We start from the raw sequence: 27,720 nt of genomic DNA on the forward strand, positions 1-27,720 counted from the left end.
ACTCTTGTCCTTTTCTCAGGAAATGCGTTCTATAAAAATAAATAATAAAAACAAAGGGGTTCGTATTCATAGCCCTCTTTGTCCGACTGCATGTATTTAATTTAAAATATTCATGTCAGGTATTACTTTAAGCTTCTTTTAAATCTAAATATGTTGATAAATGTACATTGAAGCCAATAAGTTTTGTTTGTCATGTCTTTCACTGAGACTCCAATTCATTCAGCAACAGTCCAAACCAACAGAGTCAAAACAACCATCAACGGTGACTTAAAACATAAACAAAAAAACAGCAGATCTTTGTTAACTTAATAAGTATTTTGTACACGTCAGTATAAATGTCACTTCCGGTTGGAGCAGTTGAATCTATTTTCAGCTCATGAACTGAATATTGAAAAACATTTGCTTTGTTTCTAATGCAAGTAGATCAGTGTCATCAGAGAATTGAAGGATAGAATTTAACATTTCATTTTATTGAAATGTTGTAATTTTTTAACCATAGATTTATTTTGCGAATAATTTAATTCAATAATTCGAATATAAAAAGGTTGATTTGGTTTTCATTTAATAATGGACTCATTTTTTACACATAGATTTTAATATTCTAATTTATAATAATTAAAAAATAAATAATATTGATTCAATTATTTTTCTTACACAGACTGATATATATATACCGTCTATTACAGGCAGAAACCACATATTGATCTTGAGACTTTTTAAACTTCAGACCTTAAAACGAAGTTAACACATTGTCAGGAAAATATCTAAATAGATGTTTTGATGTCGTCACATGATCGTCTATGTGTCACATGATTGTCTGAAAGTACGATCAAGTAGCTCGTTACTCTTTTGGTTTTGTCTGGTGACTCTGTTATACCAGGATTTATATTGGATTTTAAACACTTTGACATTTTCATAATGAATTTAAAAGGATACTTGTTAATTACAATAATAAACTATATTTGTGAAAAAACCTTTACTCATTTAAATATTATTATTATTATTCAATGAAAATATATTCAACCTTTAATATATAAGTCATTTAATTGTTTAATATTCAATTATTCAAAACGAATTAAACATTTGAAAGGTTGAAACCATACAATATTGTGATGACACTGATATACTTCCATAGTTTCTCTTCATCTGGTCCATCAACATCAAATCAACCATAACATGAACATATTCAATCAAACACTTGTTGATGTTCAAAAGTCCAGCATGAATCAATGACGTGTCAATAGTTGCTATCAAAGGTTTGAAAGAAACTTTGACTGAACTATATTAGAGAGGAAGCAGACAACAAACCACAACTGAAGATCTTATCAATGTAAATAGTTGAGTTTGTCTTTAAATAAACTCTTTCAATTCTTGTCAAATAGAAAATTGAAAAAGTCACTTGTTGATGAAACTCGTCTCTTTCACAGGCTGAGCTGTTGTCGACTGTCAGAGAGAAGTTGTTCACTTCTGTCCTCAGTCCTCAGCTCTCCATCCTCTAGTCTGACTCTACTGGACCTGAGTGGCAACTACAGAATGTATGATGAAGGAGTGGAGCTGCTGTCTGCTGGACTGAAGAGTCCACACTGTCACCTGGAGACTCTCAGGTCAGAACATCATCTTTTCTACATCATCAAAGCTCAAATGTAAAGTCAGAGGTGGAAACACGAGTCAAAGTCTGTCATCACTTTGTTCTTCAGTGAAGCAGCTCATAGATACATTTGTATGTTTGTGTAGCAGGTAAAGATGTTACGTAGTTTATAAAAAATATAATTTAAATAAATCATTGTAATGATAAACAAACAAGCGTCAACTTTAAAAAAAAAAGAATAATAATCAAAACAACATATTTAAAGTTGAATGTGGTCAGAATGTGGGACTATCACAGCACTAACAACTGCTTCTGTCTCAATGTTTTCTTGGCTTGTTCCCTGAATGAACTTTTGTGTTTGTTCATCTTCAACTGAAGGACATGAAACACACAAACTTTGCTGAGTTCATCATTCTGCAGCTGTTGACCAATGAAATACTTGAAGACAGAAAGTCAACCACTGACACGCTTTTATTCTGTAACATTTGCTATTGGTTCATCCTACTTGGTCAGGGCCCTCTCATCTCTGATGCATTCAGCACAATTGAGTTTTGATTCATGTTTTATGATCAGGAAAAAGGATGTCAGGTCAGCCTGGAATTGAACCCTCAACCTGTTGCCCACTGGTTCAGAAGACATTAGTAGAAACATGTGGCCTCATTAATTATACTGCGTATACACAAATGAACGTGTACAAAACATTTATTTATAGAAAATAAACTTGAAGTTAGCATGTGTGACCTTCACAGCAGCTCTGAGCCTGATTTCTACACAATCTTCATCTTAAATTCAAGTTTCTTGAATGAAACAAAACGACGAAGATTACATCAATAAAAATGCAACTTTATTTAACTTTACTGTTTCATGTAAAAAATTAACTCTTGTCCTTTTCTCAGGAAATGTGTTCTATAAAATTAAACGATAAAATCAAAGGGGTTCGTCTTCATAGCCCTCTTTGTCCGACTGCATGTATTTCATTTAACATATTCATGTCAGGTATTACTTTAAGCTTCTTTTAAAGCTAAATATGTTCATAAATGTACATCGAAGCCAATAAGTTTTGTTTGTCATGTCTTTTACTGAGACTTCAATTCATTCAGCAACAGTCCAAACCAACAGAGTCAAAACAACCATCAACAGTGACTTAAAACATAAACAAAAAAAACAGCAGATATTTGTTCACTTGATAAGTATTTTGTACACGTTTTGTAGACGTTTTGTACACGTCAGTATAAATGTCACTTCCTGTTGGAGCAGTTGAATCTATTTTCAGCTCATGAACTGAATATTGAAAAACATTTGCTTTGTTTCTTATGCAAGTAGATCAGTGTCATCAGAGAATTGAAGGATTTAATTAAAATGTTCATTTTATTGAAATATTGTATTTTTTTAACCATAGAATTATGTTCTGAATAATTTAATTCAATAATTTGAATATTAAAAGGTTGATTTTGTTTTCATTGAATAATGTAATCATTTTTTACACGTAGATATTATTTTGTAATTTATAATAATCAAAAAATAAATAATCTTGATTCAATTATTTTTCTTACACAGACTGATACGTATATTATAGGCAGAAACCACAGATTGATCTTGAGATGTAATGAAAGACTTTTTAAAACGAAGTTAACACATTGTAAGGAAAATATCTACATAGATGTTTTGATGTCGTCACATGATCGTCTATGTGTCACATGATTGGCTGAAAGTATGATCAAGTAGCTCGGTACTCTTTTGGTTTTGTCTGGTAACTCTGTTATACCAGCATTTATATTAGATATTAAACACTTGACATTTTTATAATGAATTTAAAAGGATACTTGTTAATTACAATATTAAACTATATTTGTGAAAAAAGTTTTACTCATTTAAAAAACATTATTATTCAATAAAAATAAATTGAACCTTCAATATACAAGTTAATTAATTATTTAATATTCAATTATTCAAAAAACGAATTCAACATTTGAAAGGTTGAAACCATTCCATATTGTGATGACACTGATATACTTCCATAGTTTCTCTTCATCTGGTCCATCAACATCAAATCAACCATAACATGAACACATTCAATCAAACACTTGTTGATGTTCAAAAGTCCAGCATGAATCAATGACGTGTCAATAGTTGGAATCAAAGGTTTGAAAGAAACTTTGACTGAACTATATTAGAGAGGAAGCAGACAACAAACCACAACTGAAGATCTTATCAATGTAAATAGTTGAGTTTGCCTTAATAAAAATCTTTCAATTCTTGTCAAATAGAAAATTGAAAAAGTCACTTGTTGATGAAACTCGTCTCTTTCACAGCCTGAGCTATTGTGGACTGTCAGAGAGAAGTTGTTCACTTCTGTCCTCAGTCCTCAGCTCTCCGTCCTCTAGTCTGACTCTACTGGACCTGAGTAGAAACTACAAGCTGCAGGATCCAGGAGTGGAGCTGCTGTCTGCTGGACTGAAGAGTCCACACTGTCACCTGGAGACTCTCAGGTCAGAACATCATCTTTTCTACATCATCAAAGCTCAAATGTAAAGTCAGAGGTGGAAACACGAGTCAAAGTCTGTCATCACTTTGTTCTTCAGTGAAGCAGCTCATAGATACATTTGTATGTTTGTGTAGCAGGTAAAGATGTTACGTAGTTTATAAAAATATCATCTTAATAAATCATTGTAATGATAAACAAACAAGCGTCAACTTTAAATGAAAATGAATAATAATAAAAACAACAGTCATTGCATATTCTTTATCCAGTGTTCTCACGTCATCTGTCTCGTAGAAGACAAAACACTTTAGAGTGGAATCTTGAGGTTTGTCTTTGATTTGTTTTCATCGTTTGTTTTTTCCACCTTTGTTGTCTCTGTTCTTCTCTCATGGTTCATCTGTTGTTCATGAGGTCTACAACTATTTTAACAGTCGACTGGTCACCAAATATTGAAACCATTAAGTCGACTAATCGGATCATTCTTTCATTTTTCTTCAATTTATCATGAAGTTTCTTTAATGAAACAAAACTACTTTACTTACTTTAAGCTTCTTTTGATGCTAAATATGTTGATAAATGTACATTGAAGCCAATAAGTTTAGTTTGTCATGTCTTTTAATGAGACTTCAATTCATTCAGCAACAGTCCAAACCAACAGAGTCAAAACAAACATCAACGGAGACTTAAAACATAAACAAAAAAACAGCAGATCTTTGTTAAATTAATAAGTATTTTGTACACGTCAGTATAATTAAAGGAATCATAAATACATTTGTCTTGTGACAGAGAAAACACTCAGAGTGGTGACTTTGACTAACTGAACCACGTTAAAAAGTCTTTTCAAAGTCAATTGTGTTCAATAAATTACTGTTTTTATTTGAATTTAATGTTGCAACTGTGTGAATAAAATCATTATAAAATAAAGATAAATAATACAATAATAAATAACTCGGTTTCACTGACACGTATAAAAAGTATAGTTTTGTAAAAGCATTAGTTAACAGTCAAATCATATATTGAAGATCATTTTAAAGACGTGGTTAAAGTCATCATGTGTGGTGGATGTAAAGAGATCAATGAAAGTTGATGTCATTTGCTGTAAGATTAACTTCAAATGTGAAGAAGATATTTCTGTTTGATTATTGATTCTTTCAGGTAGTAGATCCAGAAATGAACATTTTATTTTGTAACATTTAGGAAATCCATGTGGGGTGAGTTGTTTGTTTTTGTACAGTGTAGGCTGCCCTCATCGTGTACTGACACTATTGTTAACTCGTCATCTTCATCAGCCGCTGGTTACGACTTCTTCACCCTCATTTAGAGGATTAGCGCCCCCACAAACAGGACAGGAGAGATGAAGTATTGACATGACAACCAAGTGTGTTTTAAGAAAATATCAATATTTGTGCTCAGGTTATATACGGGTGTGAAAACTAACATGTTGGTAAGAAATGTCTTTCTCCAATGATTTGTGAGGCTCATCTACAACTACTTCACTTCACACTGAACACATGTGTCTCCATTTCTTGTTGAGTCCATTGTGCTGATGGTATCTGTGATCATTCTCCTGACATGTGACTGTTGCAACAATCAGTCTCATCAAGTTGATCATGGTTTTCAACATTTTCAAGGTCAAACATTAAGAGAGAAAACTGTAGATTTCCTACTTTGAATATGACGTGTTGATAAATGTCACTTCCTGTTGGAGCAGTTGAATCTATTTTCAGCTCATGAACTGAATATTGAAAAACATTTGCTTTGTTTCTTATGCAAGTAGATCAGTGTCATCAGAGAATTGAAGGATTGAATTAAAATGTTCATTTTATTGAAATGTTCTAATTTTTTAACCATAAAACTATGTTTTGAATAATTTATTTCAATAATTTGAATATATATTATAAATTGGATTTAAAACACTTTCACATTTTAAAATTAAATTTAAAGGTTTCTTGTTAAAAATATTGAATCTCGAGTTTTTTTATTTATTAATCCATACCAGCATTTATATTAGATTTTGAACACTTTGACATTTTCATAATGAATTTAAAAGGATACTTGTTAATTACAATAATAAACTATTTTTGTGAAAAAGGTTTTACTCATTTAAAAACATAATTATTATTATTCAATAAAAATACATTTAACCTTCAATATACAAATTATTTAATTATTTAATATTAAATTATTTAAAAAAACGAATTCAACATTAGAAAGGTTGAAACCATTCAATATTGTGATGACACTGATATACTTCCATAGTTTCTCTTCATCTGGTCCATCAACATCAAATCAACCATAACATGAACACATTCAATCAAAAACTTGTTGATGTTCAAAAGTCCAGCATGAATCAATGACGTGTCAATAGTTGGTATCAAAGGTTTGAAAGAAACTTTGACTGAACTATATTAGAGAGGAAGCAGACAACAAACCACAACTGAAGATCTTATCAATGTAAATAGTTGAGTTTGCCTTTAAATAAACTCTTTCAATTCTTGTCAAATAGAAAATTGAAAAAGTCACTTGTTGATGAAACTCGTCTCTTTCACAGGCTGAACAGATGTGGACTGTCAGAGAGAAGTTGTTCACTTCTGTCCTCAGTCCTCAGCTCTCCGTCCTCTAGTCTGACTCTACTGGACCTGAGTGACAACAAGCTGCAGGATCCAGGAGTGGAGCTGCTGTCTGCTGGACTGAAGAGTCCACACTGTCACCTGGAGACTCTCAGGTCAGAACATCATCTTTTCTACATCATCAAAGCTCAAATGTAAAGTCAGAGGTGAAAACACGAGTCAAAGTCTGTCATCACTTTGTTCTTCAGTGAAGCAGCTCATAGATACATTTGTATGTTTGTGTAGCAGGTAAAGATGTTACGTAGTTTATAAAAATATCATCTTAATAAATCATTGTAATGATAAACAAACAAGCGTCAACATTAAATGAAAATGAATAATAATAAAAACAACAGTCGTTGCATATTCTTTATCCAGTGTTCTCACGTCATTTGTCTCGTAGAAGCCAAAACACTTTAGAGTGGAATCTTGAGGTTTGTCTTTGATTTGTTTTAATTGTTTGTTTTTTCAACCGTTGTTGTCTCTGTTCTTCTCTTATGGTTCATCTGTTGTTCATGAGGTCTACGACTATTTTAACAGTCGACTGGTCACCAAATATTCAACCATTAAGTCGACTAATAGCATCATTCTTACATTTTTCTTCAATTTATCATGAAGTTTCTTTAATGAAACAAAACTACTTTACTTACTTTAAGCTTCTTTTGAAGCTAAACATGTTGATAAATGTACATTGAAGCCAATAAGTTTTGTTTGTCATGTCTTTTACTGAGACTCCAATTCATTCAGCAACAGTCCAAACCAACAGAGTCAAAACAAACATCAACGGTGACTTAAAACATAAACAAAAAAACAGCAGATCTTTGTTCACTTCATAAGTATTTTGTACAAGTCAGTATTATTAAAGGAATCATAAATACATTTGTCTTGTGACAGAGAAAACACTCAGAGTGGTGACTTTGACTAACTGAACCACATTAACAAGTCATTTCAAAGTCAATTGTGTTCAATAAATTACTGTTTTTACTTGAATTTAATGTTACAACTGTGTGAATAAAATGATTATAAAATAAAGATAAATAATACAATCATAAATAACACGGTTTCACTGACACGTATAAAAAGTATAGTTTTGTAAAAGCATTAGTTAACAGTCAAATCATAAATTGATGATCATTTTAAAGAGGTGGTTAAAGTCATCATGTGTGGTGGATGTAAAGAGATCAATGAAAGTTGATGTCATTTGCTGTAAGATTAACTTCAAATGTGAAGAAGATATTTCTGTTTGATTATTGATTCTTTCAGGTAGTAGATCCAGAAATGAACATTTATTTTGTAACATTTAGGAAATCCATGTGTGGTGAGTTGTTTGTTTTTGTACAGTGTAGGCTGCCCTCATCGTGTACTGACACTATTGTTAACTCGTCATCTTCATCAGCCGCTGGTTACGACTTCTTCACCCTCATTTAGAGGATTAGCGCCCCCACAAACAGGACAGGAGAGATGAAGTATTGACGTGACAACCAAGTGTGTTGTAAGAAAATATCAATATTTGTGCTCAGGTTATATACGGGTGTGAAAACTAACATGTTGGTAAGAAATGTCTTTCTCCAATGATTTGTGAGGCTCATCTACAACTACTTCACTTCACACTGAACACATGTGTCTCCATTTCTTGTTGAGTCCATTGTGCTGATGGTATCTGTGATCATTCTCCTGACATGTGACTGTTGCAACAATCAGTCTCATCAAGTTGATCATGGTTTTCAACATTTTCAAGGTCAAACATTAAGAGAGAAAACTGTAGATTTCCTACTTTGAATATGACGTGTTGATAAATGTCACTTCCTGTTGGAGCAGTTAAATCTATTTTCAGCTCATGAACTGAATATTGAAAAACATTTGCTTTGTTTCTTATTCAAGTAGATCAGTGTCATCAGAGAATTGAAGGATTGAATTAAAATTTTAATTTTAGTGAAATATTGTATTTTTTTAACCATAGAATTATGTTCTGTATATTTTTTTTCAATAATTTGAATATATATTATAAATTGGATTTTAAACACTTTAACATTTTAAAATTATATTTAAAAGGCGACTTGTTCAAAATATTGAATCTCGAGTTTTTTTATTTATTATTCCATACCAGCATTTATAATAGATTTTGAAGACTTTGACATTTTCATAATTCATTTAAAAGGATACTTGTTAATTACAATAATAAAATCCATTTGTGAAAAAACTTTTACTCATTTAAAAAAATGTATTATTATTATTCAATAAAAATAAATTGAACGATCAATATACAAATTATTTAAATATTTAATATTAAATTATTAAAAAAAACTAATTGAACATTTGAAAGGTTGAAACCATTCAATATTGTGATGACACTGATATACTTCCATAGTTTCTCTTCATCTGGTCCATCAACATCAAATCAACCATAACATGAACACATTCAATCAAACACTTGTTGATGTTCAAAAGTCCAGCATGAATCAATGACGTGTCAATAGTTGGTATCAAAGGTTTGAAAGAAACTTTGACTGAACTATATTAGAGAGGAAGCAGACAACAAACCACAACTGAAGATCTTATCAATGTAAATATTTGAGTTTGTCTTTAAATAAACTCTTTCAATTCTTGTCAAATAGAACATTTAAAAAGTCACTTGTTGATGAAACTCGTCTCTTTCACAGCCTGAGAGACTGTGAACTGTCAGAGAGAAGTTGTTCACTTCTGTCCTCAGTCCTCAGCTCTCCGTCCTCTAGTCTGACTCTACTGGACCTGAGTCACAACAAGCTGCAGGATCCAGGAGTGGAGCTGCTGTCTGCTGGACTGAAGAGTCCACACTGTCACCTGGAGACTCTCAGGTCAGAACATCATCTTTTCTACATCATCAAAGCTCAAATGTAAAGTCAGAGGTGGAAACACGAGTCAAAGTCTGTCATCACTTTGTTCTTCAGTGAAGCAGCTCATAGATACATTTGTATGTTTGTGTAGCAGGTAAAGATGTTACGTAGTTTATAAAAATATCATCTTAATAAATCATTGTAATGATGAACAAACAAACGTCAAATTTAAAAAAAGTTAATAATAATCAAAACAACAGTCGTTGCATATTCTTTATCCAGTGTTCTCGCGTCATCTGTCTCTTAGAAGCAAAAACACTTTAGAGTTGAATCTTGAGGTTTGTCTTTGATTTGTTTTCATCGTTTGTTTATCCACCGTTGTTGTCTCTGTTCTTCTCTTATGGTTCATCTGTTGTTCATGAGGTCTACGACTATTTTAACAGTCGACTGGTCACCAAATATTGAAACCATTAAGTCGACTAATCGCATCATTCTTACATTTTTCTTCAATTTATCATGAAGTTTCTTTAATGAAACAAAACTACTTTACTTACTTTAGGCTTCTTTTGAAGCTAAATATGTTGATAAATGTACATTGAAGCCAATAAGTTTTGTTTGTCATGTCTTTCACTGAGACTTCAATTCATTCAGCAACAGTCCAAACCAACAGAGTCAAAACAACCATCAACGGAGACTTAAAACATAAACAAAAAAACAGGAGATCTTTGTTTACTTGATAAGTATTTTGTACACGTCAGTATTATTAAAGGAATCACAAATACATTTGTTTTGTGACAGAGAAAACACTCAGAGTGGTGACTTTGACTAACTGAACCACATTAACAAGTCTTTTTAAAGTCAATTATGTTCAATAATTTACTGTTTTTACTTGAATTTGATGTTGCAACTGTGTGAATAAAATCATTATAAAATAAAGATAAATAATACAATTATAAATGACTCAGTTTCACTGACACGTATAAAAAGTATAGTTTTGTAAAAGCATCAGGTAACAGTCAAATCATAAATTGATGATCATTTTAAAGACGTGGTTAAAGTCATCATGTGTGGTGGATGTAAAGAGATCAATGAAAGTTGATGTCATTTGCTGTAAGATTAACTTCAAATGTGAAGAAGATATTTCTGTTTGATTATTGATTCTTTCAGGTAGTAGATCCAGAAATGAACATTTTATTTTGTAACATTTAGGAAATCCATGTGTGGTGAGTTGTTTGTTTTTGTACAGTGTAGGCTGCCCTCATCGTGTACTGACACTATTGTTAACTCGTCATCTTCATCAGCCGCTGGTTACGACTTCTTCACCCTCATTTAGAGGATTAGCGCCCCCACAAACAGGACAGGAGAGATAAAGTATTGACGTGACAACCAAGTGTGTTGTAAGAAAATATCAATATTTGTGCTCAGGTTATATACGGGTGTGAAAACTAACATGTTGGTAAGAAATGTCTTTCTCCAATGATTTGTGAGGCTCATCTACAACTACTTCACTTCACACTGAACACATGTGTCTCCATTTCTTGTTGAGTCCATTGTGCTGATGGTATCTGTGATCATTCTCCTGACATGTGACTGTTGCAACAATCAGTCTCATCAAGTTGATCATGGTTTTCAACATTTTCAAGGTCAAACATTAAGAGAGAAAACTGTAGATTTCCTACTTTGAATATGACGTGTTGATAAATGTCACTTCCTGTTGGAGCAGTTGAATCTATTTTCAGCTCATGAACTGAATATTGAAAAACATTTGCTTTGTTTCTTATGCAAGTAGATCAGTGTCATCAGGGAATTAAAGAATTTAATTACATTTTTATTGGATTGAAATGTTGTATTTTTTTAACCATAGAATTATGTTTTGAATATTTAATTCAATAATTTCAATATTGAAAGGTTGATTTTGTTTTCATTGAATAATGGAATCATTTTTTACACATAGAGTTTGATATTCTTATTTATAATAATTCAAAAATAAATAATTTTGATTCAATATTTTATTTATTTTCTTAAACAGACTGATAGGTGCAGCAGAAAATAAATTCAATCTTTAATATACGAGTCATTTAGATATTTAGTATTCAATTATTCAAAAAACTAATTCAACATTTGAAAGGTTGAAACCATTCAATATTGTGATGACACTGATATACTTCCATAGTTTCTCTTCATCTGGTCCATCAACATCAAATCAACCATAACATGAACACATTCAATCAAACACTTGTTGATGTTCAAAAGTCCAGCATGAATCAATGACGTGTCAATAGTTGCTATCAAAGGTTTGAAAGAAACTTTGACTGAACTATATTGGATAGGAAGCAGACAACAAACCACAACTGAACATCTTATCAATGTAAATAGTTGAGTTTGTCTTTAAATAAACTCTTTAAATTCTTGTCAAATAGAAAATTTAAAAAGTCACTTGTTGATGAAACTCGTCTCTTTCACAGGCTGAGAGAATGTGCACTGTCAGAGAGAAGTTGTGAACTTCTGTCCTCAGTCCTCAGCTCTCTGTCCTCTAGTCTGACTGAACTGGACCTGAGTAGTAACTACAGAATGAAGGATCCAGGAGTGGAGCTGCTGTCTGCTGGACTGAAGAGTCCACACTGTCACCTGGAGACTCTCAGGTCAGAACATCATCTTTTCTACATCATCAAAGCTCAAATGTAAAGTCAGAGGTGGAAACACGAGTCAAAGTCTGTCATCACTTTGTTCTTCAGTGAAGCAGCTCATAGATACATTTGTATGTTTGTGTAGCAGGTAAAGATGTTACGTAGTTTATAAAAATATCATCTTAATAAATCATCGTAATGATGTACAAACAAGCGTCAACTTTAAATGAAAATGAATAATAATCAAAAGAACATATTTCAAAGTTGAATGTGGTCAGAATGTGGGACTATCACAGCACTAACAACTGCTTCTGTCTCAATGTTTTCTTGGCTTGTTCCCTGAATGAACTTTTGTGTTTGTTCATCTTCAACTGAAGGACATGAAACACACAAACTTTGCTGAGTTCATCATTCTGCAGCTGTTGACCAATGAAATACTTGAAGACAGAAAGTCAACCACTGACACGCTTTTATTCTGTAACATTTGCTATTGGTTCATCCTTCTTGGTCAGGGCCCTCTCATCCCTGATGCATTCAATTGATGTGAGACAGAGGATCAGTGATGAAAACATAGATTCTGAAAGACTCAGAGAAACACAACACAAATACATGTAAACATGTTTAAAGACTAAGAAGAGTTTTGATTCATGTTTTATGATCAGGAAAAAGGATGTCAGGTCAGCCTGGAATTGAACCCTCAACCTGTTGCCCACTGGTTCAGAAGACATTAGTAGAAACATGTGGCCTCATTAATTATACTGCGTATACACAAATGAACGTGTACAAAACATTTATTTATAGAAAATAAACATAAAGTTAGCATGTGTGACCTTCACAGCAGCTCTGAGCCTGATTTCTACACAATCTTCATCTTAAATTCAAGTTTCTTGAATGAAACAAAACGACGAAGGTTACATCAATAAAAATGCAGCTTTATTTAACTTTACTGTTTCATACAAAAAAATCAACTTTTGTACTTTTCTCAGGAAATGTGTTCTATAAAAAAAAACAAAAAAAACAAAGGGGTTCTTCTTCATAGCCCTCTTTGTCCGACTGCATGTATTTAATTTAAAATATTCATGTCAGGTATTACTTTAAGCTTCTTTTAAATCTAAATATGTTGATAAATGTACATTGAAGCCAATAAGTTTTGTTTGTCATGTCTTTTACTGAGACTTCAATTCATTCAGCAACAGTCCAAACCAACAGAGTCAAAAGAACCATCAATGGTGATTTATAACATAAACAAAAAAACAGCAGATCTTTGTTAAATTGATAAGTATTTTGTACACGTCAGTATAAAAGTCACTTCCTGTTGGAGCAGTTGAATCTATTTTCAGCTCATGAACTGAATATTGAAAAACATTTGCTTTGTTTCTTATGCAAGTAGATCAGTGTCATCAGAGAATTGAAGGATTGAATTTAACATTTGGCTTTTTTTTCAAGTTACTATTAGTTTACCATAGAATTATTTTCTGAATAATTTAATTAAATAATTTGAATATTAAAAGGTTGATTTTGTTTTCATTGAATAATGAAATAATGTTTTACACATATATGGTTATATTATTATTAATAATAATTTAAAAACAGGTAATCTTGATTCAATTATTATATTTTCTTATACAGACTGACAGGTGCAGCAGAATGTCTGCCTCAATATTTGGTTCTGTTTTTCTATTGCTCATTTTATGTATTATTTTATTATTTTAATTTGTACTGACACTAGAATTACTTTGTTGTGTTGTCGTAACTGTCAATAAAAGTTTCTGATTCTGATTCTGATACTTCTATTACAGGCAGAAACCACAGATTGATCTTGAGATGTAGTGAAAGACTTTTTAAACTCCAGACCTTGTAATAAAGTTAACACATTGTCAGGAAAATATCTAAATATTTGTTTTGATGTTGTCACATGATCGTCTATGTGTCACATGATTGGCTGAAAGTACGATCAAGTAGCTCGTTACTCTTTTGGTTTTGTCTGGTGACTCTGTTATACCAGCATTTATATTGGATTTTAATCACTTTGACATTTTCATAATGAATTTAAAAGGATACTTGTTAATAACAATAATAAACTCTATTTGTGAAAAAGTTTTAGTCATTTAAAAAACATTATTATTATTATTATTCAATAAAAATAAATTGAACCTTCAATATACAAATTATTTAATTATTGAATATTCAATTATTCAAAAAACTAATTCAACATTAGAAAGGTTGAAACCATTTAATATTGTGATGACACTGATATACTTCCATAGTTTCTCTTCATCTGGTCCATCAACATCAAATCAACCATAACATGAACACATTCAATCAAACACTTGTTGATGTTCAAAAGTCCAGCATGAATCAATGACGTGTCAATAGTTGGTATCAAAGGTTTGAAAGAAACTTTGACTGAACTATATTAGAGAGGAAGCAGACAACAAACCACAACTGAAGATCTTATCAATGTAAATAGTTGAGTTTGTCTTTAAATAAACTCTTTCAATTCTTGTCAAATAGAAAATTGAAAAAGTCACTTGTTGATGAAACTCGTCTCTTTCACAGCCTGAGAGACTGTGAACTGTCAGAGAGAAGTTGTTCACTTCTGTCCTCAGTTCTCAGCTCTCCGTCCTCTAGTCTGACTGAACTGGACCTGAGTGACAACAAGCTGCAGGATCCAGGAGTGGAGCTGCTGTCTGCTGGACTGAAGAGTCCACACTGTCACCTGGAGACTCTCAGGTCAGAACATCATCTTTTCTACATCATCAAAGCTCAAATGTAAAGTCAGAGGTGGAAACACGAGTCAAAGTCTGTCATCACTTTGTTCTTCAGTGAAGCAGCTCATAGATACATTTGTATGTTTGTGTAGCAGGTAAAGATGTTACGTAGTTTATAAAAATATCATCTCAATAAATCATTGTAATGATAAACAAACAAGCGTCAACTTTAAATTAAAATGAATAATAATCAAAACAACAGTCGTTGCATATTCTTTATCCAGTGTTCTCGCGTCATCTGTCTCGTAGAAGACAAAACACTTTAGAGTGGAATCTTGAGGTTTGTCTTTGATTTGTTTTCATTGTTTGTTTTTTCCACCGTTGTTGTCTCTGTTCTTCTCTTATGATTCATCTGTTGTTCATGAGGTCTACGACTATTTTAACAGTCGACTGGTCAGCAAATATTGAAACCATTAAGTCGACTAATCGCATCATTCTTACATTTTACTTCAATTTATTATGAAGTTTCTTTAATGATACAAAACTACTTTACTTATTTTAAGCTTCTTTTGAAGCTAAATATGTTGATAAATGTACATTGAAGCCAATAAGTTTAGTTTGTCATGTCTTTCACTGAGACTCCAATTCATTCAGCAACAGTCCAAACCAACAGAGTCAAAACAAACATCAACGGTGACTTAAAACATAAACAAAAAAACAGCAGATCTTTGTTTACTTAATAAGTATTTTGTACACGTCAGTATAATTAAAGGAATCATAAATACATTTGTCTTGTGACAGAGAAAACACTCAGAGTGGTGACTTTGACTAACTGAACCACATTAACAAGTCATTTCAAAGTCAATTGTGTTCAATAAATTACTGTTTTTATTTGAATTTAATGTTGCAACTGTGTGAATAAAATCATTATAAAATAAAGATAAATAATACAATTATAAATAACTCAGTTTCACTGACACGTATAAAAACTATAGTTTTGTAAAAGCATCAGTTAACAGTCAAATCATATATTGATGATCATTTTAAAGACGTGGTTAAAGTCATCATGTGTGATGGATGTAAAGAGATCAATGAAAGTTGATGTCATTTGCTGTAAGATTAACTTCAAATGTGAAGAAGATATTTCTGTTCGATTATTGATTCTTTCAGGTAGTAGATCCAGAAATGAACATTTTATTTTGTAACATTTAGGAAATCCATGTGTGGTGAGTTGTTTGTTTTTGTACAGTGTAGGCTGCCCTCATCGTGTACTGACACTATTGTTAACTCGTCATCTTCTTCAGCCGCTGGTTACGACTTCTTCACCCTCATTTAGAGGATTAGCGCCCCCACAAACAGGACAGGAGGGATGAAGTATTGACGTGACAACCAAGTGTGTTGTAAGAAAATATCAATATTTGTGCTCAGGTTATATACGGGTGTGAAAACTAACATGTTGGTAAGAAATGTCTTTCTCCAATGATTTGTGAGGCTCATCTACAACTACTTCACTTCACACTGAACACATGTGTCTCCATTTCTTGTTGAGTCCATTGTGCTGATGGTATCTGTGATCAATCTCCTGACATGTGACTGTTGCAACAATCAGTCTCATCAAGTTGATCATGGTTTTCAACATTTTCAAGGTCAAACATTAAGAGAGAAAACTGTAGATTTCCTACTTTGAATATGACGTGTTGATAAATGTCACTTCCTGTTGGAGCAGTTGAATCTATTTTCAGCTCATGAACTGAATATTGAAAAACATTTGCTTTGTTTCTTATGCAAGTAGATCAGTGTCATCAGAGAATTGAAGGATTGAATTTAACATTTTATTAATATGTTGAATTTTTTAACCATAGAATTATGTTCTGAATAATTTATTTCAATAATTTGAATATATATTATAAATTGGATATTAAACACTTTCACGTTTTAAAATTAAATTTTAAAGGCTTCTTGTTAAAAATATTGAATCTCGAGTTTTTTAATTTATTATTCCATACCAGCATTTATAATAGATTTAAAAAAGAAAAAAAGAAAATTTATATTAGATAAAAACTTTGACATTTTCATAATGAATTTAAAAGGATACTTGTTGATTGCAATAATAAACTCTATTTTTGAAAAAAGTTGTACTCATTTAAAAAACGTTATTATTATTATTATTCATTAATGTTAACCTTCAATATACAAGTCATTTGATTCTTTAATATTCAATTATTTAAAAAACGAATTGAACATTTGAAAGGTTGAAACCATTCAATATTGTGATGACACTGATATACTTCCATAGTTTCTCTTCATCTGGTCCATCAACATCAAATCAACCATAATATGAACACATTCAATCAAACACTTGTTCAAAAGTCCAGCATGAATCAATGACGTGTCAATAGTTGGTATCAAAGGTTTGAAAGAAACTTTGACCGAACTATATTAGAGAGGAAGCAGACAACAAACCACAACTGAAGATCTTATCAATGTAAATAGTTGAGTTTGTCTTTAAAGAAACTCTTTCAATTCTTGTCAAATAGAAAATTGAAAAAGTCACTTGTTGATGAAACTCGTCTCTTTCACAGGCTGAGTAGTTGTGGACTGTCAGAGAGAAGTTGTTCACTTCTGTCCTCAGTCCTCAGCTCTCCGTCCTCTAGTCTGACTCTACTGGACCTGAGTAACAACAAGCTGCAGGATCCAGGAGTTGAGCTGCTGTCTGCTGGACTGAAGAGTCCACACTGTCACCTGGAGACTCTCAGGTCAGAACATCATCTTCTCTTGGTTCTGATAAGTTTCTAAAAGTGTTTCTTCTTCATTTCAGTCTGTCAGAGTGTCAGATCTCAGAGAGAGGTTGTTCTTCTCTGGCCTCAGCTCTGACATTGAACCCATCCCACCTGAGAGAACTGGACCTGAGCAGGAATCATCCAGGAGGACCAGGACTGGAGCTGCTGTCTGCTGGACTGAAGAGTCCAGACTGGAGACTGGAGACTCTCAGGTATGAACAGAGCAGCAGAACTCACTGACTGAACTCCAAAGATCTTCAGACTGAACATTTGATGATCAGATTCTTCATCTGAACTGAGCACATGAATCCAAACTCTGAGTTCCTCCATGTTCTCCTGCTGGACACCAGTGGAAGCATGAAGGAGACAGTTGAGACTGAGCAGCCTGTTTATAGATCCATCTTTGTTGTCATCAACAGTCTTGACTGAGTCGTCCACTGAGAATGAAACAATATTCATGAAACATCTGAATCAAATTAATCTGATCTTCTGACTCTTTCTTCCTCCAGACTGTAGACCACATAGGTTAGACCTTCATCCATGAATGGTAAGTTTGATTCCATGGATTGACTTCAACATCAAAGCTCATCTGCTGACACAGCAGTTGAAGGTCTTTGTGGACATGGACTTGATGAAGAAGATTCCAGAACAAACGTGCAGATGTTAAAGACTCACAGTTACAGTATCAAGTGAAGCTCTGATTCCAAATCTTCAAGACCTTCAGCTCAAAACTCTTCAGGAGCTTCAACATCAACATTGTTTCAGTTTGACTGTCAGTGGAGAACAAAGAAATATTTCTGTCAAATATTTGAAATCAGACGTGCGTTTGATCATCAACTCACAATGTTGAGTCACTTTAAACATCATTTCACACATGAATCACTTCATATTGAATCATGTGTTCACTTGAACATCTTCATCACAACTAGACTAGACTCATGTTAGCTACATGCTAGTTTAGCTGCTGACTTCATCTTCAAATCTGACATCCAAGATGATTCTGGGATGTTTCAGTCACATGGTTCTTCTCTCAAGTTCTCAGAAGAATGTTGACAGAACATTGACTCGTCTCAGTTTGGATCAGTATATGATCGTCAAGACAACGTCTGTTCTTCCACCATCATCACCTCATGTCTCTTCTTCTCTCAGTCTTCACTCTCACTGGACTCACACACAGCAGCGCCTCCTACTGTCCAACAACAACAGGAACTTGATGGAGGATCAGGATTATCTGGATCATCCTGCCAGATTTGAAATGCTGCGACTGAGGAGTGACTACCACAGTGACTCTCAGAAGAAACAGAGGGAAATAACTTGAAGTGAATTACAGATCAAGCAAGAAGATGAATGTTAAGATGTTCCTTCCAGACTGTTTGATCAACTTCAAATGACTTCAACACATGATTTTAATTTTTACAGCTCGACTTATTCTTGAAACATCCTGACCTGAAGAGGAATAATCTCTTAAAAGATACAACTAATTGTTCATTGTTTTGCTGCACGTGTGATTATATATTTGTAATGGTTGTTTTCTGAAGTCTGCTCCAGGACAACAGTTTCCACATTGAACTGATCCTGATGCAAAGAAAGTTGTGGATTCCTGCAGTTAAGTCTTGAAATCACTCATTAGATCCTGATTTTAAAAGGAAAGCATGGAAACACATCATTTAGATGTTAAAGTTCATCGTAAAACTACGATGTTTTTAGTAGTATTGGTTTATAAAAGAGCCACAAGAATGTTGTTTTACTTGTCTTGTCCACTAGAGGGTAGTCGCGCTTTTTCTATGAAGCAGTGAATCAAAGAGAAACTTTTGAGACCAAAGAAGGAAAATCTCTCAACAAAACCAATAAACATCATGTATTTAAACAAAGTAATAGTACTTTTCTAACCTGAACTCTAGAATTCAAGGGTGATATAATTCCATATCAGCAGCTGAAGAAAGACTAAACAATTAGTTAAATTGAAAATTGTAATAAAGTATGAATATTCTGTTCACTCGCTCTCTTCACTTTGATGTTCCCTGATCTTGTTTTTAAATAAATCCAATGGTTTGGTCACTTTATTTTTGTTCATCTTCTGTCCAAAATAATTCACACACACATACACCTGCACACACACTCTACATGTCATCCCAGCAGTGGCCACTTGATGACGCTAGTGTAGCTATTTCATTGTGACTATAGTCCACCTTTAGTAACGTGATAATAATGAGGTTTAATCTGAAAAACACCCCATAAAATGATTATTAATAGGAAATAAAGAAATGACTTTGATGATAACTAGCTTCTCTCTATAGACTACTTATTAGTTGACAAGAGAAGTAATTTATAAGAAATTAATATTTATAAAACAGTTTATTTTGAAGCAAAAAAAGAATAAAGACATCAAACATGTTTAAAATCTAACAATATATTTCTCCATATTAATGGCATCCTGGGGGTCAATGGATCAGCGTTCACGTCACATCCTCTGTCAGTACTAGAGCCCGCCAAGGGAAAAAGGATCCTTCCAGCAGAATAAATTCTAAGAGACAAAGCCCGAGAGCCAAGTTAAGGAATCTTAGTCACAGTCTAAAGCCGAAAGTAAACAGCTCCAAGACCACCTTGCAGTAGGACCTGCCCTTTGAATACTACAAATAAACGTTGAAGGCTTTTCTGCAGCCAAGCAAAGTCCTCGCTTTCCAATGATGGATTGATGTCAAAGAGGAAGACGATACACCATCAATGGCTTTGACCTCCTGTGCCACACTCCACATGCCAAACATGGACTTGCCTCCTAGGTACAGTCTGACAGACAACAATCTATTTGAAAAATAACATAATTATCGTTAGCTTCCATATTGTTCATGTGTACAAGCCACCTCGTGCCAACTAGGACCTGCAGGTCTTACCTATCCTACCCACCCTGCCATCTACGTATGTGGGGGGCAGCCACCCCCCTGACTGCAGATACCCAGTAGTGGATAGTGTTGGTGAGGCACTTTCAGACTGGGCATCTAGAAAGAACCTTTTTCTGACACACGACCCCAAACAAAGAGGATCTTTCCACTCAGCCAGGTGAGAAATGCATCAGTAAAGCTGGTGTCCCCCAAGTTCTTGTGGCCGGGCCAAGGTTCACCATCATAAACTGACAGAAAAGTCAACAATAGAGAATATGACGAGTTCAAAATTTAATAAAAAGGTTTAATGGCATGATTAACTACATGAACAAATTCTTAACTTATCCCTCAAAAAAAAACACTATGACAAATGACTGAAAAGAAAAGATAATATTGAAGTATGATGACTGGCAACATGTTTATTCACCAAATTCATTCAGCAAATGTTTCTGGTATCAATGATTGACTGATGTTGTTTGTAACTCCAGACAGTAGGGGGCGTTAACTCCTTGAGAAGAATGCGTGGATAGAAAAGACCCTCAGACAACATGGTTCTGAACATTCTCATGATCTTCAGTGACTGTCGGCCGATAAGAAGCTGGATGTTGTGTTTTGGAGAAGCAGCTACACGCTGCTGTTCAACTGCAGATCTTGTTGGTACCAGTCGTGAACAAGCAGGACAAGAAGTCCACTTGAGTCACTGTGTAGTGTGTGTGCGCGGCTGATGTGAGCTGGTGTTTCTTGTGAGTGTGGAGCGACTCGTGAAGGTTTGCGAGCATGTCAGCATTTCAGTCACATTAGTTTCACAAACTAAGTTTAAATGTATTTTAGACTGACAGCTCAGAGCTTGAGTGAGTCTTTGATAGCCTCCTCTCTTCCACGTCACCACTGCACTCGCCCAGGTATGTGTTTCTTTATTCAAACCAACCTCGCAAGTTGATTTGATCATTGTTTTAACTAGTGATTGTTTTAATGTATTGTTCATCTCACGTCAAGGCCTGAGTGCGGTACGGCATCAGGTGGTCGCTTCACCTCGTCACCTTATAAACCGATGCTGTTTTGTCTCCGTGTGAAGTGATATTCAACTGTCTGTCCAATTCTCACTCTGTTGAATTCAGTCAATTATCCTGACATTAGACTGTTCACAAGCAGAAGTTCTGGGATTATTGTTAATTCATTGTTTGCATGTTTTTGAGTTTGTTTTGAATCTTTATTTTCTCCATCTTTTGTGGTTTGTTTGGTTGTTTTATATTTAATTATAATCTGTCCTTATTTAGTTTAAAGAACTGATGCATATTCATGAAAAGATCCCACAGGCTGTAGTGATTTTTGGACCCTGGTGGTGGCTTCCACCTGCAGGTCTGTAGTCAGGGCCGGCCCAAGCCTCCAGGGGGCCCTAAGCCAAATATGATTTCAGGGCCCTCTATATCTGCCAATAATATTGATTGTTGATCATTCACACACCTACTACAGTACAAATGTAATGCACCTGTCATGTCTTTACACATTTAAGAAGGTGGTCTAGGAAATTACACAAATAATACCAATAGAATGATACAATAATTCCAAAGAATGACATATGAATAATGTTCAGGGGCCACATATTGTTTCAAAATTCACATTAAAATGACAAAACTGTAATACCAATGTGCCAAAAAGGATAGTGCAAAAACAAAACAGTAACAGCAATGTGCAGATAAATTGTAGTGCAAGAACAAATTAAAATCAGGTAAATATATACAAATAATAACCAAACAATTCAGTACAAAATGTAGACAAATGTCAATAATGATGTAAATGAACATGAAACCAGGTAACAAAAATAGTTTAAAAAATAAACAAAGTTGAACAATTAGCTCTTAAAATATAACAATGTAAAAGATTTGGTTTCTGCTCTTAATGTTACCCCCTCCTTAAAACCTATGATTCCTTGCTTATCTGGAGGAAAGTCATTTATGACGTCATTGTATTTGATGTGATGGTCAACTTTGTTATTAATACTCATCACTGCCAGTCCACTTAGTCGGTCACAGGGAGAGTGCACGCTATCCGTAGAGCTACCCATAGATATGGGTTCAACTCACAGATCTCATTTTGAGACAGGTAAGTGAGCAGTTCAAATGGGACTGTCTGTGCTTTAGGGAGATCTGGAAGGTAATAATATATGTTTAAATCTTATTGAGATCATTTGACATTTCCATGAAACGTGCTCTTAACTTACCAGGTAAATCAGCTGTGGCCACAGACAGGGAGTCTGAGGGGACAGTGGGCACAGAGGATGGAGATGTGAGGCAAGTCTCTATAGAGGATGGAGATGGACCTAAGATGAAATACATAAACACACATAATAATGAGATACTTTCTCTGAATTAATTTCCCTTCTGGTGTAATTGTTATTATTACTAATTAAATGTACTGTGTAGTGCTAGTCTTTCCCTGAACTGATATGTCTCCAACCAACAGTTGAGCCTGAGGATGATTCTGTTCCTCCACAGTACTTCAACAGTGTTCCTGTGTTTCACGTTATGAGTTAATGTAAAAATACAAAAAGGTTTATTTTACTCACATAAATGACAATGCTCTGCAGCAAACAATTTGAGCAACATTTCCTATCAGTCTGATCCCAAAACATGTGGCTTGCACTGTTTACTATCAAACATTATCAAAAACTTTTTTTTGAAGCCAAAAAGGGAAAAAAAAAAGGGAGGGGGGACATATATGTTGGCGTATGCAATTTTTTTAGTATGTAGTATGTAGTATGTAGTATGTAGTATGTGGTATGTAGTATGTAGTATGTAGTATGTAGTATGTAGTATGTGGTATGTAGTATGTAGTATGTAGTATGTGGTATGTAGTATGTAGTATGTAGTATGTTGTATGTTGTATGTAGTATGTAGTATGAAGTATGAATATTAAGCTAAAACAGGCCAGTTGAAAGATAACTCTATTTCGTTTTTAACTAGCTAGCTAATATGTTATTAACGGCTTCAAAAATCTCGTTAAATTAATATTCACTACATATAAACGACCCTAAGCGGTCGCATACTTAGTCATTTGTTTTTGTTGATGAAATCATCGAGCCTATTGTTAAATAGCTTCTGTAGTATTTTTGACAGTTGTGGCAGTATTGAGATTGGTCTGTAGTTGGTAAACTCATGTGTATCTTGAACAGGGGAATAACTTTGGCCACTTTCATTTTGGTGGGAAATGTCCCAGTTTGGAATGAGAGATTGAAAATGTTATGTAGCGACCGATGATTCCAGGTAAGACATTTTTAATCAGTTTGATATCCAGGTCATTATCATCAGTGGATGTTTTTGCTACACATTTGTTGACCAGGTGTCTAATCTCTGTGAGGAACGATTCATGTCTGTGTTCTTATCAAAGTGGTCCCAGTGTAGGGGTGAGACCGGAATGTCCTTGGCTAGCTCCGTCCAGATGTTCACAAAGAATTCATTGAATCTGTTTGTATTGATTTCTGGTTCTCTTGCTGCATGTTGTTGTACTTAAAGTAAGGAGTAACTCGGTTTTGAGCGTTTATTGTCAGTAACATCATTTAAAATATCCCATAATTTTTTAGTATGATTCATGTTTTCTGCTAATAAATTGCTGTAGTATTGTTTCTTGCGTTCATTTAAGATACTGTTTAGTTTGTTTCTGTGCCTTTTGTATCTAATTTCTGTATTTTTTTCCTGCAGGCATTTATCAATGTTTTTGTAAGCCATGGTTTCACCTTCTTTTTATGATGTGTCTTTTTTTCACAAGGCAGTGTTTGTCATAGTGTTTAAAAGTTTGCCAAAAAGAATCATATGCATCATTCACATCTGTTTCATTGTAAACATTGTTCCAGTTCTGCCTCAGTAGTTCATTATTCAGTGAATTCAACCCTCCTTCAGTCCTGACCCGAATGTATGTGTTTTTGTTCTGAGCCTGTCTCACAGTGCATTTCCAGTCATAGATAGCAAAGATTGGTAGGTGGTCACTTATATCATTAATAAGGAGACCTCCTGCTATGTCATTAACATCAGTAAAAATATGATCCATAAAAGTAGCACTCTGTATCGTGACCCTGCTAGGGCGTGTGATGATAGGTTGTAAGCCCATTGTAAATCACCACAGATAAAAATTCCCCCAAACTCCCACCTGTTCTTCGCTCTTCTGCATGAAGTCAAAACATACTGATCATTTGAACTCTCTGCTAACTTCAACATGTATTTAAACAAAACACATGACAAACATTAACATCCACAGACATACAAAGTTTGAAATAAACAACTCATGTTATTATCATCATATTATGTGAAGCTTCAAACTTGACCAGCAGACTTACAAACGTACCTATGGACAGACAGGAGAAATAGAATTGGACCTTTTATGAATTCATGACAATAAGAAAATCTATCTGCACAAGAAATGTAAGATGTCAACTTGTAATTAGTGATGTGTCGATGAAGCTTCATGAAACAGTGTCATTTTCTCCTGAGTCCACTAGATGTCACTCTTTGCTCTATAATCTATTGCTTTGAAAAGCTATTCTATTGAAATCACATCATTATAAGCTGATGGCGCCCCCTACTGTCCTCTATGAATTGAACTGTGAAAAATAATAATAATAACAATCTCTATTTATATAGCGCCTTTCTAGACCAGGGTCACACATACTGATTGGAGTAGGCTGCACCACATGGCGCCGAATCTGCCATCAGGAGCAATCAGGGTAAAGTGTCTTGCTCAGGGACACAACGACACAAGCTTGTCTGGGATTGAACCTGCAACCTTTTATCTTGATCTTTAAAGTATGTACTTTTTTGAGTTTTGTTTTGTTTGTCTAAGCGCTTTGTGACCCTGGTCTCGAAAAGCGCTATATAAATAAATATTACTTACTTACTTACTTACTTTTGGACTGCAGGCAACCACTCTACCATCTGAGCTATGACACCCCCTAAGACACTGTTTCACGAAGCTTCATTGACACATCATTACTTCTAATCCAACTTCCCTCAGACCTTAATTAATGCTAAAAGAAGGACATATTGGGAATATATGAAACCTGAAAACTATCAGATGGTCTGAAAATTGTCTTAACATAGGGGAAGATCAAAATATATCTCTGTGTTTTTCGTTGTAATAGTATATTCAGAATAAATCATTTTAAGAACAAAAAGTAAACAATGAAAATAATATAGAATAGTTGTCTATACACCGCTGGCAGCCAATGACACACAATCTGAAAAATTAAATTTAGAATAAAATATTAAATTGACAAAATTTAAATACGAAATGGTTAATATGTCTCAGAACTGCTTCTGGTGTTCTAAGGCAACAATAAACATTTTTTGAAGAAAATATAACGCGAGGAAAATAATTGACTTCAAAAGTTTAACAATGAGAAATAAAAAATGTATTCAGGAAAAGGATAAGAGTAATATAGTTTCAGTCTCTAAATTAATTTATTAAATATATACTACCTTAAATTAAAGTGGATCAAAAATAAGAACTAGAGCAACACACTGGGCAGTAAAATAGACAAAAAATATGGACTTGTAAGTGTAATTTATTCAAAGAATGTAATTATATCAGCATTTAAATAATAATAGTCTTCCATTCACATGACATAATGATTTCATTCAAGTCCTCCTAGAACGAAGAAAACCCTCAAATAAACGTGAAACTATGAGTCCAATCAAAGTCTGTTAAATACCAATTTGCAATACTCGATTCTAACAATAGTTGGAAAACAATTTCAAAATATTTTTCTTAAAATAATGAATAAAGAAAGTGGGTTAAAAAAAGGATCGCAAAATCCAAAGAGAGGACAAGACAAGAAAATAAATCAATGAATATTTAATATTATAATCTGAAATATTTTTGATACATTTTATTTTACTTTATGTATATTTTAAGTGTTTTATTGTTAGGTTAAACTTTGGTACAGAATACCAACAACAGAAATGCTAACAATAAGAACATAACTAAATAAACATCCATATGGGCTGCAGAATTGATATTATCCATTGAAACTTTTACTTTAGCAAAGCTCTTTCAAAACCAAATCTAAGAGGATTGAAAATGATACCACTGAGCTTAGAATATCTTTGTGGGCTGATAATGTCACATCATTCACGTCACATTTAAAAGAGTCAATATTAGATTATAATGAATTCAATCATTTGGAGATATTACAATATTAAGTTTGCCAAACAAGAACATCATTCATTTCATTTAATGCACATAAATGCTAGAGTTAAACGTGTCACAAATAAAAGGTTCTGGAAGAATTTATATATCTGGGCATAAAGATCTCGACTGAATTTGAAATTATTTCCTCACATAAAATTGAGATATAAGCTGAGAGAAAATAAATATATTTATAAATATGGATGTTGCTAACACTATGAATTATTGGCAGAATGAATAAGTAATAATGATTAAAAAAAACAATGTTTTACAGATTCTGGTGTGGCTAACTCATTTCCCTCTAAGGCCCGAACGTAAGACGGTTCTTCAAGGTTATTACAACTAAGACATTTTATTCAGTCAAAACAAGCGAAGTCTCTCACCAGATAACCTGAAACGTCACTAGAAAATTGATGGTTAAAGAAAGTTTAAAGAAATATAGACTGAAAACACTCACACCATTAATGACAGACTCACACTCAATTATAATCAATAAATTAAGATATTAACCCCTATATATATTTTCACATTTAAATAGTCACAGACAGGAGCCTTTTTTTTTATAATTTCTTCAACAATTGGCAAACAATCTTTGCAAAGAGAGGGAGGAAATACGACTTGAAGACGTGATTTTTCCCACTGAAGGAGTCTCATCAAACCTTGATAACAAGGCACGTTCATAGGTGGGAACTACGGCTAAACCAGAGCAAAACATGATTTGTTTCATTTACTCAGAGGAGTCAAGGCCTGGCACAGACAACACATGTCATTCTCAGACAGTTAATACTGCAAAAACACTGTTTCACTCTAATTTAGTTATGTAACAATTATGTATAAAGTTATGTTTATAAAAAAATCGATAGTTTGTGAAAACTGTAATTCGATCTGAACAGAGTTCGATTGTCTCTGCCTGGTTAGAGTCAGAGAGGCCAGTGCGCATGCGTGTGTCAAAACTGTTATTTTGTCTGACTCCACCCTTTTCTCCATTTTCTTCTCTGACCAGTAGAAGTTTCTTTTGTTCGTGGATCACATGTTGGATGAACATGGGCAGACT

The 27,720-nt window shown here is 33.7% G+C and overlaps 1 protein-coding gene across 13 annotated transcripts in view; it reads left to right on the forward strand.

Moving 5' to 3' along the window:
- The window catches only part of LOC148085274 (uncharacterized), a 78,640-nt gene extending 59,616 nt beyond the window's left edge, over positions 1–19,024 (forward strand). For 9 of the 13 annotated variants that reach the window (XM_087783426.1, XM_087783429.1, XM_087783433.1 and 6 more), the window contains 10 exons: positions 1,428–1,604; positions 3,901–4,077; positions 6,622–6,795; positions 9,340–9,513; positions 11,958–12,134; positions 14,679–14,852; positions 17,413–17,586; positions 17,649–17,822; positions 18,120–18,157; positions 18,760–19,024. In XM_087783426.1, the coding sequence (XP_087639552.1) occupies positions 1,428–1,604; positions 3,901–4,077; positions 6,622–6,795; positions 9,340–9,513; positions 11,958–12,134; positions 14,679–14,852; positions 17,413–17,586; positions 17,649–17,822; positions 18,120–18,126 (1,408 nt within the window). In that variant the 3' untranslated portion in view covers positions 18,127–18,157; positions 18,760–19,024. The remainder of the gene's footprint in view (positions 1–1,427; positions 1,605–3,900; positions 4,078–6,621; positions 6,796–9,339; positions 9,514–11,957; positions 12,135–14,678; positions 14,853–17,412; positions 17,587–17,648; positions 17,823–18,119; positions 18,158–18,759) is intronic. The other 4 variants (XM_087783428.1, XM_087783431.1, XM_087783432.1 and 1 more) reach the window with 4 other exon arrangements.
- The last annotated feature ends 8,696 nt before the right edge of the window (positions 19,025–27,720 follow it).

Source organism: Callionymus lyra, chromosome 2 (assembly GCF_982586985.1).
Source record: "Callionymus lyra chromosome 2, fCalLyr1.hap1.1, whole genome shotgun sequence".
Lineage (NCBI taxonomy): Eukaryota > Metazoa > Chordata > Actinopteri > Syngnathiformes > Callionymidae > Callionymus > Callionymus lyra.